We start from the raw sequence: 17649 nt of genomic DNA, 5'->3' as shown, positions 1-17649 counted from the left end.
ACGCCTTTACCTGCAGGAAGACATCTTTAAAATTGACGCAGTTGATCTTGGCAAGTTATTCAAGGTTCACATCCGCCATGATAACGCTCTTCTTAACCCATCATGGAATCTTAACCGAGTAGAAGTGGAGGACACAGACACAGGGAACAGATATGTTTTCCACTGTGAGAGGTGGTTGGCTAAGGGGAAAGATGATGGAAAGATTGCAAGGTTTACTATTTTTATACACTGTTATGTAGAATTTTTCTATTTTTATACGCTGTCTTCTTTATCTTCTAAGAAATAAATATCCTGAAATTTTAAAATTTCAATTTAAAAGTTCACAAAATAAACTTAACTGATAAATTTCATGTTAAGTCTGAATACATTGCTTGTAATTTTGAATAACATTTTTTGTGTCATTACAAAATGACAGCAGTTGTTCACCTTCGATCATTACACAGATCTACAATTTATTAATCCTGTTAATACCTTATACAGATCGTTATACGTTGTTGGGTACGATGGTGAAACTTCAACCAAAAGAAGTCTTGCTACAACTAAGAGTGGGGGAAGTATTGGAAGGAAATCGATTCTTACTGATGTTATTCCTGAAGGACCAAGTAAGCCTTAGTGTGTATCATAAAATGCTACTGTATAACTGTACATTGCAACCATCGATAAGTTACTCAAGTTCCCATCCATGAGGATATAAATGACCAAACCAACCAAAAGTCATGCCTGCTTATCCACAAACTGCAATACATAACCAATGCGCTTTTTCTCCAGCCATCCCATATACAGTGAAGATTGAAACAGGATCTGATGAAGGCAGCAGCAGCACTGCATCTGCGTTCATTAAAATATACGGACCAAGTAAAAAAGGAAAAGTATCAAGAAGGTAAGTTTAAAAAACGTGAACTAAAATTCAATGTTATTTGTTTAGATAGAGCATCAGATAAAGCATACTGCTTATGTTGCTACCAGGTATAATCTTTTTTGTCACTGACATTTTGACAAACTTATCAGTGACCACTTGGTAGGAGCAATTACTGCTAAGTGTCTTGCTCTAAAACACATACACCCCCAATGATGGCAGGCCCTTAAACCGATATCCTCTGGTTAATAATCAAAACTTTTTCCTCCCATCAGGATAACACTTGATCCACCATCTGGTAAGTTCAAGAAGGGAACTGTGGAGTCGTTCAACATCGATGCCATTGATGTGGGAACCATCAAGAAGATTGAGGTGAGATATTGGGGAGTGTAAACTGCGAATTGTAACGGCCTGTTGGGGGGTGTTGTATGCTGGATGGATAATCTATTATACACATAAGGTCTTCAGCGAGCCACACCTAAGAACTGGGATGTAGGTCTATTACCCCAACACACAGGGTGCTACCATATTTAACATCAACCCCATCAGCACCAACACCCAATCTAGATAGTAGCACCAACACCCAAGGTGCTACCATTTAGACCCTACTGAGGCAGTTTACAGACACTGAATAATAGAGATTCTATTCTATAAGGGTGAGGTCTTTAGTTAGGCACACCTGAGACCTGGGATGTAGGTTTAGTACCCCAACACTCAGGGTGCTACCTATAACTATAACATCAACCTCCTTTATATTAACTACTTTGCACCACAGATCGGCCACACTGGCGTGGATGACGAATGGTTCATTGAGAGCGTGATGATCAACCAACCAACATTGGGGAAGAGTTTCACTTTCAAGTGTCATAAGTGGCTTGCAAGGTAAAGTGGTATATTATGCATGGTATACATGCTCACTGGCAAGTTATAACATGGGTGTCTTAAACTAGAAACACATGATGTATTCAACATAGAAACATTATGTATAACATGGAAACATTATAACAGGAGCAAGGATGATGGGTTAACGACCCGAATCTTCACAATCGATGACGCAGAAAAGTTGACGTATAAAGCTAAGATCCCCTATGAGGTCACAATACATACAGGGAATGTTCCTAATGCTGGGACAGGTGGGTGTCATTGTAATAATAGTCATTCTATTGTATGTGGGTGAAGTCCCGCAGCGTGGCACGCCATGGGCCGTAGGATTTAGGCCACAATTGACCAAATACCCCAAATGATAGTTATTATAACACGGGTGTTCTGTTTCATACACCTTGTGCCCGCATACAAGTTCTAACGTATGTAGCTTTGGGGGTGATTGTTTTGCTGTGTGGCTGACAATTTGGAAAATCCCATAGTGCATTTTATTGACAATACCCCATTGTTTTAGACTGTTTGATCACAATGAGCGTGTATGGAACAAAGGGAAACGCTCCTGACATCACAATCAAGAAGTCCGAGGAGGAAGGAATCCTCTTGGAGCGAGGATCAGTGGATGTCTTCAACGTGGAGATGGAGGAGATTGCTCCTCTGAAGATGATCAGGATAAGTCATGATGGGAGGGGACAAAGGCAGGATTGGTTCTGTGATAAGGTGGGGTGTGTAGGGGAATATTATGTATGGCAGGGCATTTCGGTTGAGGATTACGTTATATACATGGGTGTAGAAGGGATGTGTGAAGGAGTTATGGCATCTGGCCTATGAATTGTGGGAATCATAACGGTGTCCGGATCTGCCTGTATCGAAAACAATAGCTGTGAATGAACATCCGCGTTATAACGACTGTCTTATTAACCATTTATACCCTAGATCGAACTGCGCAATCTTAACAGTGGTAAAGTCACTGTGTTTCCCTGTGATAGCTGGCTGTCCAAGAAACTTGGTGAGAAGACTTTATCTCGTGAGTTATCGGCCTCAGTTGGTGGGAGGTCCGTGCTCAAGAAGACAACTTATAAACTCAATGTTAAAACGAGCAACATGAGATCTGCTGGAACCAATGCTAATGTATCATGTATTGTGTTTGGTAAGTTTCTATGTTTTCTATAATATACATATGTATATATGTTACTGTCATTATTGTTATATTAGTGTGAAAAAGATCTTCTGGCTATAGTTTGTTTGAACTTCTATTCTTTAAGATCAAAATACAAACAATTATCAGAAGATTTCTTTCATGCATATTAACTTCTGCATTTATCTAAAATTTCAATCAAACAAATAGGTTGGCCAGCTTTGCTTTATAAAAGGTTTGAACCACCAGACTTACTCATAGATATCTTATACAACCTACAGGAACATTTGGGGACACAGGAGAGCTTCGTTTAAAAGAATCCGAAACTCATAAAAACAAGTTTGAACGTGACAGCTTGGATGTGTTCACTTACCAAGATAAACTAAGTATCGGTCAACTACAGAAACTGAGGGTGTGGCATGATTCTAAAGGTTTCAGCTCAGGTGAGTTGGTGGTCAGTGCTAAGCAGCGTAAATGTGTCAGGTTTAAACCTGTTAAAGGCATATCACTGCTAAAAAGCAGCTTGGAGTTAAATGTGTTTAACTTTGTGAAAGAGGGATTTTCTAGTTGACAATTTGAACAACCCATTAGTGAACACTGGGTTGGAGCAATTACTGAGTTTCTTGCCCAAGGACACATACACATATCACTATATCAGTATTGAGCATCGAACCCGGTATCCTTCGATGTCAGCGCTTAACCACTGAGCCATGGCCCTATACCCTGTCTTTATATACATACGTATATACAATCATGTGCACCATAATATCTTGGTTAACACCCCCATACACCAGGTTGGCATCTTGAATACATTGAAGTGGTCGATGAATCAACGCAACAGAAGTTTATGTTCCCGTGCAATCGATGGTTGGCTGATGATGAAGACGACAAACAAACTATAAGGGAACTTACTTGCTCTAATCTTGATCAGGCTACTGAAGGTATAAACACAACTTTGTATGTTTTAACCATGGTATCGTATGTAGCCTAGAAGGTAGCACTATGGGTATTAGGTCGCTCCAGATTTGTCTCACTAAAGACCTCACCCTTATAGAATAAAATCTCTATTATTTAGTGTCTATAAACTGCCTTAGTGGGGTCTAGAATAAAAGTCAATGCAAAGAATCTATTTCGCAATTTTATAAAGTATTTCCATGATTGTCACCAGGTCACACGGTGGGGCAGTACACGGCCACCATAACAACGGGAGACAAACGGGACGCGGCCTCTTCATGCGATGGATGGATCATCCTCCATGGGAAGATGGGAAAGTCACGGAGATTGAAGATAAGGTCGGGGAAGATGGGACGGGGGAAGAAGTCCGAGGTGAAGTTGGATGCGGGAGATGTGGGGAAGATGGAGGCGATCACACTAGGGTTGCACGGTGGGTTGTTGGATTTTATGTTCTATATGGGTGAGGTCCTAAATAAGATGTGGGGTTTAAACCAGAGTATGAATTATTGGAATAGTTACGTAAATTGGTTGTAAAGCTAAGAATACAAAGGAACTGTAGAACCCAACCTATATAGAAAATACTTCCAAGAAAAAGTAATGAATTTATTCAAATATTGTTGTAAAATATTGAGACTGTTTTCTTTAAAGAATAATAACTAAAATTTTAAAGAATTTTGTATCAAATTAAATAATTACCATTTTACCAAGTTAACGTATATGCCCACCAGATATGGGAAGATGGTACGTTGAGGATGTCACAATCGAAACTGGTAACGGGGGTCAATATAAGTTCGATTGTCACGCATGGGTGAGCAACGAGGATGGAACGAACACTAGAGGGCGAACGTTTGAGTGTAGCGCCACCAAGGGACGAACAGTTTCCATGTCAAGTCTCATTCCAATCAAATATGAAGTTACCGTGGTTACCGCTGATGAAAAAGGTGATATAAGATGTTTATGGTTGTGAATATTAGATGGTTGTTTATTATTTGTCTATTCTGATTGCGTTAATTAAAATTCAGTGATTAATTGCCAACAATACAACAATTTTTTATTAAATTTCTTTCATTGATTAGGGTCATTTGTCAAATTCCCCAGAAAAATTGTAATAAGATTATGATATGTTTGAAATTAATATATAGTAGGGTGGGGTAAGATGGTACACCTTTATCACATAATATTCAAATATCTTAATTGTGTTTTAAAGAATTAACAACAGTCTATGGGAGTTATAAGAAAACGGTTTTATAATTCTTTGAATCTCTTTTGTTTACTACCAAATGGGACGTCCCATCTTACCCCACCCTACTATATCATGATTATTGTATATTGTTGTTCACCACCAGGTGCGGGTACCGATGCTAACGTCAAGCTTACCATATATGGTGAGAACGGAGACTCTGGAAGTCGAGCGCTGAAACAAAGATTCCGAGATTTATTTGAGCGGAAACAAACCGATAAATTTACCCTTGAAATATTAGACCTGGGGGAATTGACCAAGGTGAGATACTTTGGCATAGGGATAAATATTATCTTATATTCCAATAAATATCTTCTTCTATGCAATAAAGTGTTGTCTACTTAACTGTTCAGGTTATTATATGAATAATAAACTGTCATAACATTGTTATGGAACAGTCAGAAATTGGTAGTTGGTAATATACATTGTGGTTCGATTCTGTTTTGGGGTTTCATTTATAATTTTTTTTCTTATATTATTTTGTTAAGTATTATGGACAATATTTCTATATCTGCCAACCCTTAACTTTAATTTAAACTGAATCACACAGATCCGATTGGAGCACGACGACGGTGGTTTTAATGCTGATTGGTTGTGTGATCATGTGATCGTGCGGAACCCTGTGATTGGTCAATCCTGGACCTTCGTTTGTCGGGAATGGATTGGAACGAAAAAAGCCGGTCAATTGTTTCCGTGAAGTAATGCCCCGAAGTACGGGATGAATCGGCAAATTAATTTTTGAGTCATGGACGAACAGTGCTGAATCATGATGAAAAATTGCTGACTCGTTATAACGTTTTGTTTTATTGATATTAATGGGAAACCCCCAAATATGAGAATCTATATGCGATGTTGCTACCAAGCATATTATTAAATCTCATATAGAAATTCTGGCAACTTGTTTAACTTAACAAAGTTTTGACGCCTTATTCAGACTATCATGTAAGCAATAACGCTCAAAACTTTACAGTCTTTGTATAGAGCTTGCAATGTAAAATAAGCACTTTGATTATTATCATTATACTGATGATGGTGACTTGTATAATGTACTGATGGTGTATAGGACGTTAAAACTACTGTTATCAACGTATTAAGTTGCTGGAAGATCTTTATTAGACTTCATATGATAATTTATGTTCCAATGTTGTATTAATCACCATTATTAGCTCACAACACTTTAGTATTTGCACTGTATGTATATTACCTTAGTGTCTTGTTCTAGATTGTAGTCGAATATTGCAGTTAATTATGACTTTGCACTTTTATCATCAGGTTTTAATCTCTAATATGCAATGAGCTTAAAAATCACAAGTTATGCAGATCACCAGTGATTTTATTACAAAAATATATTTCTTTATGATAAATCAACTACGACTTATGTAATACCAAATACGTTTCACAATTTTATACAATTTATATTTCCAACTTTATATTAAACCAAATACTGTTTCATTTTTAAAGCAATTGTTTTGTTTTTAGAGTTTTTACATAAGGTTTAAAATGAAAGTTTTAAATAAAGTTTAAAAGAAAACACAAACAAGAAAGAATCTTCTGTGAAATTAGGTAAGAAATTTTATCATCATAACTCAACCGCGTTCTACTTTCTCCCTAAAATGAAAAAAAGTTAATAGTTAATTAAGTATGTTCAAGCTGCATACAGTAGTCTTTAAAGAAAAAAATAAAAATTCTTAAAAAAATTGAGGGTTAGACTTATAGGTCATATTATTTAGATAAAAGATAAGTTCGAAGTAAAGGTTTTATTTGTTGCAACTTACAGTTGGTTTTGTGCTACAAAATATTTGCTTGTTTGAAACACTTTCCATGTAATTCCACCAACCAATACCACTGCAGATACTAGAAAGCCACTTCTAAGTATTGTTGCTGCCATCCCGCTTGCTATCATTCGATACGACCCCACTTGTACCTTTAGAATCGATGGTTTGTTTTTTCCTTCCTCACCTTTGCTTAAAATCTTTAAATCCATTATTGTCAGTTTTCAATTTCTAAAATTGACAACAAGTTCTGAAACATATACTAAATAATTATAATTAACTAAATAAATATGTAAAACAACAAATTAAATGCACATGGTTAATAATGCGAGTTTACTTTCAAAAAGTAAGAACAATGTATAATTGTTGTAAATTTTCAATGTCTTAAATTTGATTTGGTGTCCATAATGATTGCACTTCTTCGAAGCTTAACCATCAAACATAGGCGATTATTTGCCTCCTTTGTTTATTTCCATCTCCAACTTCTGTCCTGTTGTAGGGTTATTATGTTGAAATTTGAAAGACCAGTTATATGGCAAGTTCCATGGTCCGGCAGATAAGAAGAGAGCAATGTTAATGCCCACGCTGCGGATGATTGCTGCTATCCCATCAAATTCTTTCCAAGTTTGTGAGCCATCATTGAAAACCTTCATTTTAGAGTTTCTAGCTCCACTTAAAAGGTACTTGAAAAGCTTCATGTTGGAAAATAATTCTTTCTATGTTATGCACAATGAATCTGAAGATCAATTACATCCAGCTTAAAACCATTAGTTCTGTTTGCATTAAAGTTTTTTTTAAATTTACAAGGTAATTAATTTACCAGGCGAATAAATTAAAAGGCAAAAATGTATTGCAATCTGAAAAAAAAGAGTTTTAACTGATATAGCAGGTTTACCAATATTAAAAAAGACTGTGCTGAAATATTTCTACGTTTAATAACATCGGTTATGGTACGTTGCCGGTTTTGAACCACTAACAACTTTATGGCACCTTCAGTAGAACAAAGAAACAAATTTTGAACTGCCATTTATTTGTCCACAATGCTATGACAGCTTTAATGTAAGAATTCTTAGTTTTTCTTAAAAAGTTAATCCCAAAAGGCATGATCTTGGAAATAAACTGTTTTTACTTTAATAAACTTAAATAATATGCTTTTCTACTAACACAAGCACTTGTATAAACAACAAATCTCATTTGAACATATTGACATGAAAACCAACTTTATATATTGATTTTGTCTCTGCAATGCGGCCAAATACGTATATTAACCGTTTCAATCCTTCTTTCTTTCCATGAAGTTAGAGTATGGGTGGGTGGAAGGATGTAGCATGCAAATTAGCTGTATTTTGTCTGTGATGTCATTTTATCACGCGGTGCTTCTATTTGTTATCTCTGCAGCTTCTATTGTTATGTATATGTGTGGGCAGCTAAGAATAATTAGCCAAAGAAAATATCCCATGTACAAATTGCAACAGAGAACATGTGGGCCGGTCGCATTACGCATGATACGTAATGGTTTATACGATACGTACAACAATTGATGTCACCATCAGCTATCCACATGTGAGCATGTTCTGTTTATAAGTTCTGTGGGTTGTTAATTTAAGAAAAACTGTGAGTGGTTGCAATAACTCAAGATACGTAATGGTGTGTAGCAATCCAATGTATAATTGTCTCATATTATCAGCTGAATAATAATAAAAATAAATTAAATTAAGATAAAAAACTTCTTGCTGACCATAAAGTTTAGAAATAATCATCGGAAAAATTTCTTAAAACAATAATTATGTTTTATTGTTTTACAAACTGCACGTAAATAACGGGCAAGGCTGCAAAATACCTATAGGCTACTCTTATTCAAATAGAACACCCAAGCCTACTTAAATAAAAATGTCCTATGGCTTTTTAGGTGTAATAATTAGTGTGTTGCGTAAGTGGTTTGCCGGACGAGGCGTTTAGTTTTATTATCTTTGCTAGCTCACTGTTAAACCCCTTCTAGTATTTGCACTGTACGTATATTACCTTAGTGTCTTGTTCTAGATTGTAGTCGAATATTGCAGTTAATTATGACTTTGCACTTTTATCATCAGGTTTTAATCTCTAATATGCAATGAGCTTAAAAATCACAAGTTATTCAGATTATGAGTGATTTTATTTCAAAAATACTCCTTTTATGTACAATAACAACCACAATTTATATAATACCAAAAAAGTTGAACAGTTTTATATAAGTGATATTTGCAACTTCCGAATAAAAAAAAATTGTTCTATTTAATGCAATTGAAACTTTGTTGTAAAATGTTAATTGTATTTCAAAACAACACAAAGCAAAAAAGGTGACATGAACAGGTAAGAAGTATTTATTATTTAAAAAATAATAAAGTCGAAATGTATATTTTATATATTTTTCTCCTCGGGTTTAAAATTTCGTTTCTTCTGTTTAATACACCTTTTAAAGTAAAATTGTTTGTCTGTACAAGTTCACTCATCAAGAATGTCCATGGGGTTTAGTATTTAATTTTTGCAGTATTTTTTTCCCTGCTCTTTCTCATCCAGGGCAGATCCTCCTGCTACCACACAAACAATCGCTACAGCGGCCACAGGAACAGCTAGTTGACTCAAGGCAGCAATACTAGCTGCTGTCCCAGTAGCTTTGCATGCAAACCAACCACAATTTGCAGCAAAACTGTTTTTTTCTTCCATTTCTTTTCCCATTCTTTATTTTCAGATAAATTCTAAAAATGTAACAAGGCTGAAATATTGTACATATTACAATAATTAAAGAAATATAACTGTTTTATTCTTACACGGCGGGGAAGCAACAGTGTTTATAAAAGCTACATGCCACGTTACGAAGACCAAGCTAATATTGAGATTAGTTCCTTCCCACCATTTATATATTGGACATGAATATTTCTAAGTATTGAAAAAGAACAATGACTGTGTCGCAATAATTATTGTATTGTTAGAATCACTTGCCCAACTTTGCGTTGACAGTATTGAACAATAAACATTTATCTGTTACCAAGACACAGATGTGATGTCTGTATGTTAGAAGGACACAGTAATAAAATATGCTTTTGTAACAGGAACAAGGAATTTAAGCCTATTGTGTTGTGAATAAAGTAATAACAATCTTGAGTAATAAAATTCTTGAGTACTCCAACTGCTTTTTGTGTGCAAAAAACTGTTAACTTTTGTAGCAAACTGTAACTTTTTAAACAAAATTGTTTGTAGATCCAATTTTAAAGTTTCACTGCTGATATTCCTTGGCCGATGTTTGATCTTAATTTCAATTCCTTTGGCTGATATTTGGTACGGCTCTACACACAATGCTAGAGTTGGTTGTATTGTGTTCATTGTGACTTTGCACTATTCAAATTGAAGCAATAGTCTTTATAACACAGGTGTTTCATTTGATTGAATATGAAATGGCACAAATGGATCTTTGAAAAATTAAAACAAATAAATCAATTACACGTCACAATGCCAGGGTATAGGCAATACTGACATAATTAACAAAGCAAATTTAGACAACAATAGATCGAACAAAGCAAGTGTATCGCCCATAACAAGTTTCTTCTGTACAAGTTGAATCACCGTGATTGTGATAAATGTTTTGCAGTTTTTGTTCAGTTTATGTTTGTCTCATAGTTTCGTTAAATTCTGAAGACTATCTTCAGGCTTTAAATTTAATAGTTTCGTTAAATTCTGAAGACTATCTTCAGGCTTTTGAACTTTTTTTTCAGGAAGCTTTTCACCTCTTTTATTTTCTTGTTGTCTTTCATAGTAACATACATTTTGTGGCCAACAAAAACTACAGTAGCAACCATAACCACACCAAATATCACTGCACCTGCCACTCCTGTGGTTGTTATTGCAAGTGGTCCAGCGCCAACTGTAAAACTAATAGGATCCATAACTGTTTGTTATGTTTATTTATATAAATACAGAGTAATCTATGTAAAGTAATATTATTTTCATTATATTATAGCTCTAAAGCAGAAAACACAGTTATCACCTTGTCATTGTTAATTTACAACCAAGGCTCACCAGAGTAACTAATTCATTATATTTAACAGGTTAAAAGTTTTAGCATGCATCCTATATTGAGCACCTTGGGGTTGTCTTTAAACTTTTTGGGTAGTTGACCTGTAACTCAAATATTCAATAAGCATCCAAACCAACAACAAACATCCTTATAATGGAAGAACATGAGGTGAGCGTACTAAGTGTAAATATCAGATTATATACTTCTGAAAATTTAACTATTTAAGCATCAAACCATCTTGTAATGAAACGTTCTTGCTTACAAATGCAAGCCATATTTACTAACACATGCTGTTATGAAGACCAAGCTAATATTGATATCAGTTTCTTTTTGCTCTTTATATAATGAACATTGATTAGTATTGAAAAAGAACAATCATTGTGTCGTAATAATTATTGTATTGTTAGAATCACTTGCCCAACTTTGCGTTGGCAGTTTGGAACAATAAACATTTATCTGTAACCAAGATACAGATGTGATGTCTATATGCCATTGTCAATAACAGGAACAAGAAATTTAAGCCTATTGTGTCGCGAATAAAGTAATCAAATTCTTGAGTACTCCAACTGCTTTTTGTGTGCAAAAACTGTAACTTGCGCAATGGGTGTAAACAAAATTTTTAGGTTTATAGATTTTTCTTGGTAGGGGGCCATAAATTTGCATTTAAAGCTCTTTTTTGAAGAAAAATATTAAAAATGAATATTAAAAACGACAAAAAATAGCCCATATGTTTTTTATTACTTTTTTCCAAATAAAAAACAAACTTACCAAATTTTTTACATTTTCCGACCAATAAAAGATGTTTTAGGGCTCAATGTTTTTAATTGTTGGTTTCACTTATGTAATGGCTGTTGTACCAAGTATGTTACCATGTTACCCACATAAACTCGGTAACAACAAGGTCTCCTACAGGTTCAACAATAGATCCAATTTCAATCTTAAGTTCCACTGCTGGCATTCCTTTGGCTGATATATGATCATAAGATTCCTTTGGCTGATATATCATCTTAAGATTCCTTTGGCTGATATATCATCTTAAGATTCCTTTGGCTGATATTTGATATGACCCCACACACAATGCTAGAGTTGATTTCATTGTTGTAGTTCATTTTGACCTGGCAATAACAACACAGGCAATCAAACTGCTATCATTCTGTGCCCGAAATCCTAACTTCAGGGCAAAGGCGTAAATTTGGCTTTACACAAACTATTTTTACATGTTTAAAATGAGGTTTTTACTGTAGAAATCCAAACAGACAACTAAATTTTACATAAAATATGTGGCCGATTGTTTAACGTAAATATAGGTAGGGGACCAAAACAAAATTGAAAATGCAACATTCTGAATATTTTCTTTATAAATATATTGAGTAACTTTTTTAGATTATAGACGTCTTTTAATATCGTGAATTATGTATTATGTTGTGCAACACAATTTCTTAACTTTATGTTTTTTTTTAAATAAATGGAACTTTTTTTGAAGTTTGAATTGTGATTGTAATGTTTCAGAACCAGAAAATCAAGAACATTTTTCTGTGTTGGTTTTTATTTAAAGTAATATTATTTTAAAGTTTATATTCTGTTGTTTAAAAGTATAATATAGTACGTACGAAACAGATTTGAAAGTGCTAGTTTGTTAGTGCAAGAATTATATTTATCATGAACTTTATATTTTTGTTCCGGGTCCAAAGTGTTGTTCTGCTGTACAAGTTTAATTCTATTGAAGAGAAAGATGGATGAGAATTATTTATTTTTGATTTCTTGAAACTGGTTTAAATTTTCTTGAACTCTACTTTGCAATTGTGTCTGTTTTTATCTGATTTTTTCTGAAAAGTTATAAAACACTGTAGGGGGTGCGGTAATGTAAGGTTCAACGGTCGCGCCCATCTCAATGCATCGTGGCGGGGGGTGCAGTAGATCCGTTCACGCTAGCGCCCATCGCAACGTAAAGACTCCATAACGCTAGGTCGACGACTCATTTTATTAGCGGACAAACAAGCCGCATCAGGCTAGGGACAAACGTGAGGACAGCAAGAGTGTAAGAGAACTCAGTAGTCCGCTTTGCCGCAAGTTTTATGAAGTCGTGATAATACTGTCGAATATTTCTTTAACATTATTTGAATAAATGGGGGTCCGTAAAAAGAAATTTGAAAAAAGTCTCGCCCGACAAAGTGTCCCATGTTCCCCCATCCTACTATAGAACAACCAATACTACCATGTTTTAAAAAAACTATTAAAACACACACATGATTTTTTTGCACAACATTATTCTGCATAGGCTTTATTTTATTGAAAGAGAAAAGCACCAATTAGGTGTGTGAAACAGAACTCACCGAATGTATTTGCCACATCATGCAAGAAAATTACTTTCATTAATTTTTTAATTTGCAACGTCTTCCCAGGTAATATTAAAATTGCTCTACAGAACTTGGTCTCCATTTTCTTAACCCTTTGTTTCAACTATTCTCCACTCTGCCCATATTATGATAAAAATTCTGTCTTGGTTACTGTTTAAATATTATCATACAGGCGAAAACATTGGCTAACAATAAGACGATATTGCGACACAAGTCATTGTTATGTTACCCAGCCTTTAAACTATTGAAAGGGCTCAGCAGAATACACTAAATTTTTATTTTTAGTTTTAAATAATATTATTCCGCTTTACAAATTCAGTCAATATGAAAGCCTATGAAGGCAAGCAATGTTTGTTTAAATATTCATTTCTTACAACAATATTGTTTATTCTTTATTGAACTCCACAATAACATTGTGTCTGCTTTTACAAAAATAAAAAATAAGATGCTATCACCCACAAAGTTACATATGTAATAACATGTACATGACATAAAACACCCGTGTTATAACTACTGTGGTTTTCACACCAAATTAAATTAAATTTTAATCAAACCAAACAAAGAGTTGAATTGTCACTATTGATTATATTTTCTTAAATCAAAAGCTGTGCGTTCTTTTATTCTCATCTTTCTATAATATGTCAAACACAGCTTTACTTTATTAAAAGAGTTAATTAAATGTGCAGGTATTAAAACTCAAAAGTTACTTTTATATTTTTTGATTAATCCCATATTTGTGTTCTGGATATATTTCATTTTATTTCACTTTTCTTTACAGTTTAAAACATTATGTTCCTATTTACAAGTTGGATCATCTAGGAACTCTATAATGGTGAGAATTGATTGTTTTGTTATTTATGCACCTTGTCTGGTGCCGGTGTCGCACGGGCTACTTATTCCTTATTTTATGAGGAATCTAGAACTCTGTTTCCGAATAAAAATAACAGTTGTTAAATGCGACATACTTCGTAAATTTATGTTTAAGGATTTATTTTTTTGAAAGAAATTTAAGCTGTGTTTTAACTTTAATTATACATTATGACGTATCTCCAATGACCACTACCGTTAACACGTCACCAACAACGAAAAATGGCGACAAAACCTACATTTTCACATTAAATAGAATAAACTATATAAAAACATGAATACATGATTCGTTCGGAATCAGGTTTAAAGATTTCTAATGAAAATGTATCGTATCTACGCATGCGCAGTAGCCAATGGGAACCAGATTTCTGGGGGACCAGATTTCCGCGACACCGGTGGTTTGCTTGCATTATAACCAGAAGATACCGGGTTCTAGACATGAAGCTGCTATCATTGTGGGCGTGTGTGTCCTTGGGGAAGACACTTAACGGTAATTGCTCCAACCCAGTGGTCACCGGTGGGTTGTCCAAATTATCAGCCATTCTTAAAAACAATCACCCACAAAGTTACATAAGTGGTAACTCGTAAGCGGGCACGGGGTGTATAAAACAGAACACCTGTGTTATTACGACTGTGTACCCCACCATGCAGAGATATTTATGTATTACTAAAACACCTTCATCATTCTTTCTTGACCTTTACTCTACTATTTTGCTCATGTTTATTCCAACTTAGTCAACCAACACCTTGCTTATACTAAATGCCTAAGTAGCATATAAACTAACAGAAGCATCTACATTTAATTCAGCATGTGGTCAATGCTGTTGTTCTTAATTCCACTTGGCCATCAACCAATTTAAAAAAATGCGAGTTTGTTTCTTTGATTTATTATTGATTTAAATATAGCCAAAATATAAATTATCTGATTTTTTCAGAAAATTTATAAAACACAATATAAAACTATGTAAGTATTTTTGGTAATTTAAACAAACGGAAAGTATTCCAATTCATTGTAAACTTAAAGTTTCTCCAGTTTCCAGAATGTTTTTTCGTTGTTGAATCATTAAGAAAGTCCATGAAGTTTATTTTATAAAGATTTCAAGATTTTATGTTGTGGGCTGTGATGTACCTCTTATAAACTCGGTATCATTGGGAAAATTTTTTTTTAATTCCTCAAGCAAGTTCGGATTGTTGTGGCTTGAATATACAAAATATTTCACGGTGCGTTCCTCATATATAAATGTACCAACATCTTCTAGGGTCTGTTTATAGATTCTTCCTGGTCTTTTACCCTCTAATGCAGGTAGATCAAAGTTTAATACATAAGTTTCACTCATGTTCCGGTTTCGATTTTGCTTCTAAAAATAACGAAAATCTGCGGCAAGAAATATTCTCAAATTACCGAACACAACCATAGGTTAGTAAATACAAATGTCAAATAATTTATATATAATTAGTTGCATTGCCGTATTTAAAGAGATAAACTAAAAGTTATTTTGACGGTAATAAAATTCAATAACAATATATTGCATGCCTTTCATGGTGGTTTTAATTTCTAGATCTATGGTAAACTGTCCAAACTCTCATATTATTTGTTTATAATCTACTTAGATGACTTTCTTTTATAGAAATCCCAGGCTGGGTAAACTTTTTTAAATGAAGGCTTGCAGTTTTGTTGACATACTGTTTTCATTTCCACTTTCTGTCATATTTTATTATAGTTGTTATATTCAACATTCATATTCAAAACTTGGTTTTATAAATAACTAAGTTCCCCTTGTTTGTACAAACAGTTCTGGATAAATCTCTCCAAAGTGAGGAAATTATATCTTGACTAGAACGAAGACTTCTTTGTTTTCTGCACAGACCTTTTAAAAAAACAAAAAAGCCAAGTTTGAATAATAAACTTACCATTCAGAAAGTTACCATGGAAAAGATATTACATTTCTTTTGTCATCCTCGTTGAATAACAAGACAAGCAAAAAGTGGGTTTTGTTCATTTTGCTTAGACGCGGTTTTTATTAAAGATTTATTTACAAAATAGAATGAAATGTATTAAACAATAACTAATAATTTAAAAACAAACAGAGCATTCACATTATATTTAGAAGTTCAAGTTCAACACAATGAGAATTTAAAACAAATATTACACATAATACTTCAACGTGGTTTAGTACTAGAAAATTGCTCTTTAGATATCAACTAGCACTTGATTGCACCTACAGAAGCAATTTTGAGGTAATTGTAAAATTAATGGCAGTGAAACAATTTGCGCAGCAAAGTTTATATTACAGTTAAAGGTTTAATTAAATATTTTTGTTCCAGTTTCATCAAGAATGTTATCGTGTAACTGATTAGCATTCTTCAATTGATTCTTCAATTTTATGTTTTGGTATTGTTCCTTGGATTTTTTTAATTTTATTCCAGTTGTTATTCGTTCCAATTGTCTGAAGCTTATATGCTTATTTTTAGTAAGATATTTTACCAGCAGTGCTTACGGTAAGCAGTAAAATCCCCTTTCTCAATACTTTTTAATGAAATCATTGTAGTGTTTGCTTTGAAGAGTCAATACTCTATGGTGCAACGCTTCGTGCATATTTCTTTTATTCGTTTATCGGAAATTAAACATGCACAGCACGTCGAACGTTAACTGGGTAAATAATAGTTTCATTTGTTTATAGTAAATCAAACATAGTTACTTTTTATGTTCAATCAAGTTGGTGTGTTTAGTATTGGTGCAACTTTTACACAAATAATGATGTAACTTTGTTGTTTGGTTAAGTTTGTATGCTTTGTAAATAAAAGCCATGTCTATTAAAACCTAAGTCCAATTTTTCATTAAAAATTTGATTTTAAAAGTCAAGTCCCCTATTTTCTGTTGATACTGTTGATGTCATTTTCATTCTTTTAACTAACTACCCAGCCTAAACATATATCTTAAATCATTGAATACGATAGCAAAGACCAAATCAATTAAAAAGACCTAATTATAGAGTAAAGGGAATTATCAATGTCAGTCATTAAAGGAAATAGATCACTCTATACATATGAAAGTAAAATTTGTGTGAACAGTGGTTTGCTGAAGGGCTCATTTCGCTTAACTGTTTCTCACAGTTGAACCCCCTATTAGTATTTGCACTGTACGTATATTACCTTAGTGTCTTGTTCTAGATTGTAGTCGAATATTGCAGTTAATTATGACTTTGCACTTTTATCATCAGGTTTTAATCTCTATTATGCAATGAGCTTAAAAATCACAAATTATGCAGATCACCAGTGATTTTATTGCAAAAATATATTTCTTTATGATAAATCAACTACGACTTATGTAATACCAAATACGTTTCACAATTTTATACAATTTATATTTCCAACTTTATATTAAAACAAATACTGTTCCATTTAAAGCAATTGTTTTGTTTCGAATATATAATCGAATATAATCACTCATGACAACCCTAGTTTTACGTAATGTCTTGTTCTAGATCCATCTTCAGATACAGTAGTGAAGATCAAGTAATTAATACAAAAAAAC

The 17649-nt window shown here is 33.8% G+C and overlaps 1 protein-coding gene, 2 long non-coding RNA genes and 1 other non-coding gene across 4 annotated transcripts in view; 3 read left to right on the top strand and 1 right to left on the bottom strand.

The window, feature by feature from the left end:
• The window catches only part of LOC100183739 (lipoxygenase homology domain-containing protein 1-like), a 21620-nt gene extending 15631 nt beyond the window's left edge, over positions 1-5989 (top strand). The window contains exons 35-47 of the mRNA XM_018815995.2: positions 481-602; positions 769-880; positions 1132-1228; positions 1632-1738; positions 1865-1989; positions 2253-2455; positions 2672-2885; positions 3155-3316; positions 3668-3814; positions 4042-4257; positions 4556-4768; positions 5174-5328; positions 5618-5989. Of these exons, the coding sequence (XP_018671540.1) occupies positions 481-602; positions 769-880; positions 1132-1228; positions 1632-1738; positions 1865-1989; positions 2253-2455; positions 2672-2885; positions 3155-3316; positions 3668-3814; positions 4042-4257; positions 4556-4768; positions 5174-5328; positions 5618-5764 (2020 nt within the window). The 3' untranslated portion in view covers positions 5765-5989. The remainder of the gene's footprint in view (positions 1-480; positions 603-768; positions 881-1131; positions 1229-1631; positions 1739-1864; positions 1990-2252; positions 2456-2671; positions 2886-3154; positions 3317-3667; positions 3815-4041; positions 4258-4555; positions 4769-5173; positions 5329-5617) is intronic.
• Positions 2959-3031, top strand: mir4084 (microRNA 4084). Its single transcript, NR_034479.1, has one exon. It is a non-coding gene; the product is annotated as a microRNA 4084 (primary transcript).
• A 393-nt stretch (positions 5990-6382) lies between the features above and the next one.
• On the bottom strand, positions 6383-7689 carry LOC113475155. The gene is made up of 2 exons (XR_003396897.1): positions 6843-7689; positions 6383-6675 (listed from the first exon to the last, which is right to left on the bottom strand). It is a non-coding gene; the product is annotated as an uncharacterized LOC113475155 (long non-coding RNA).
• A 6339-nt stretch (positions 7690-14028) lies between these two features.
• LOC113475156 lies at positions 14029-17643 on the top strand. Its single transcript, XR_003396898.1, has 3 exons — positions 14029-14079; positions 16033-16099; positions 16310-17643. It is a non-coding gene; the product is annotated as an uncharacterized LOC113475156 (long non-coding RNA).
• The last annotated feature ends 6 nt before the right edge of the window (positions 17644-17649 follow it).

The sequence above is a fragment of the Ciona intestinalis genome, unplaced genomic scaffold (genome assembly GCF_000224145.3).
Source record: "Ciona intestinalis unplaced genomic scaffold, KH HT000124.2, whole genome shotgun sequence".
NCBI lineage: Eukaryota > Metazoa > Chordata > Ascidiacea > Phlebobranchia > Cionidae > Ciona > Ciona intestinalis.
This window is presented reverse-complemented; position numbering and strand designations above follow the sequence as displayed.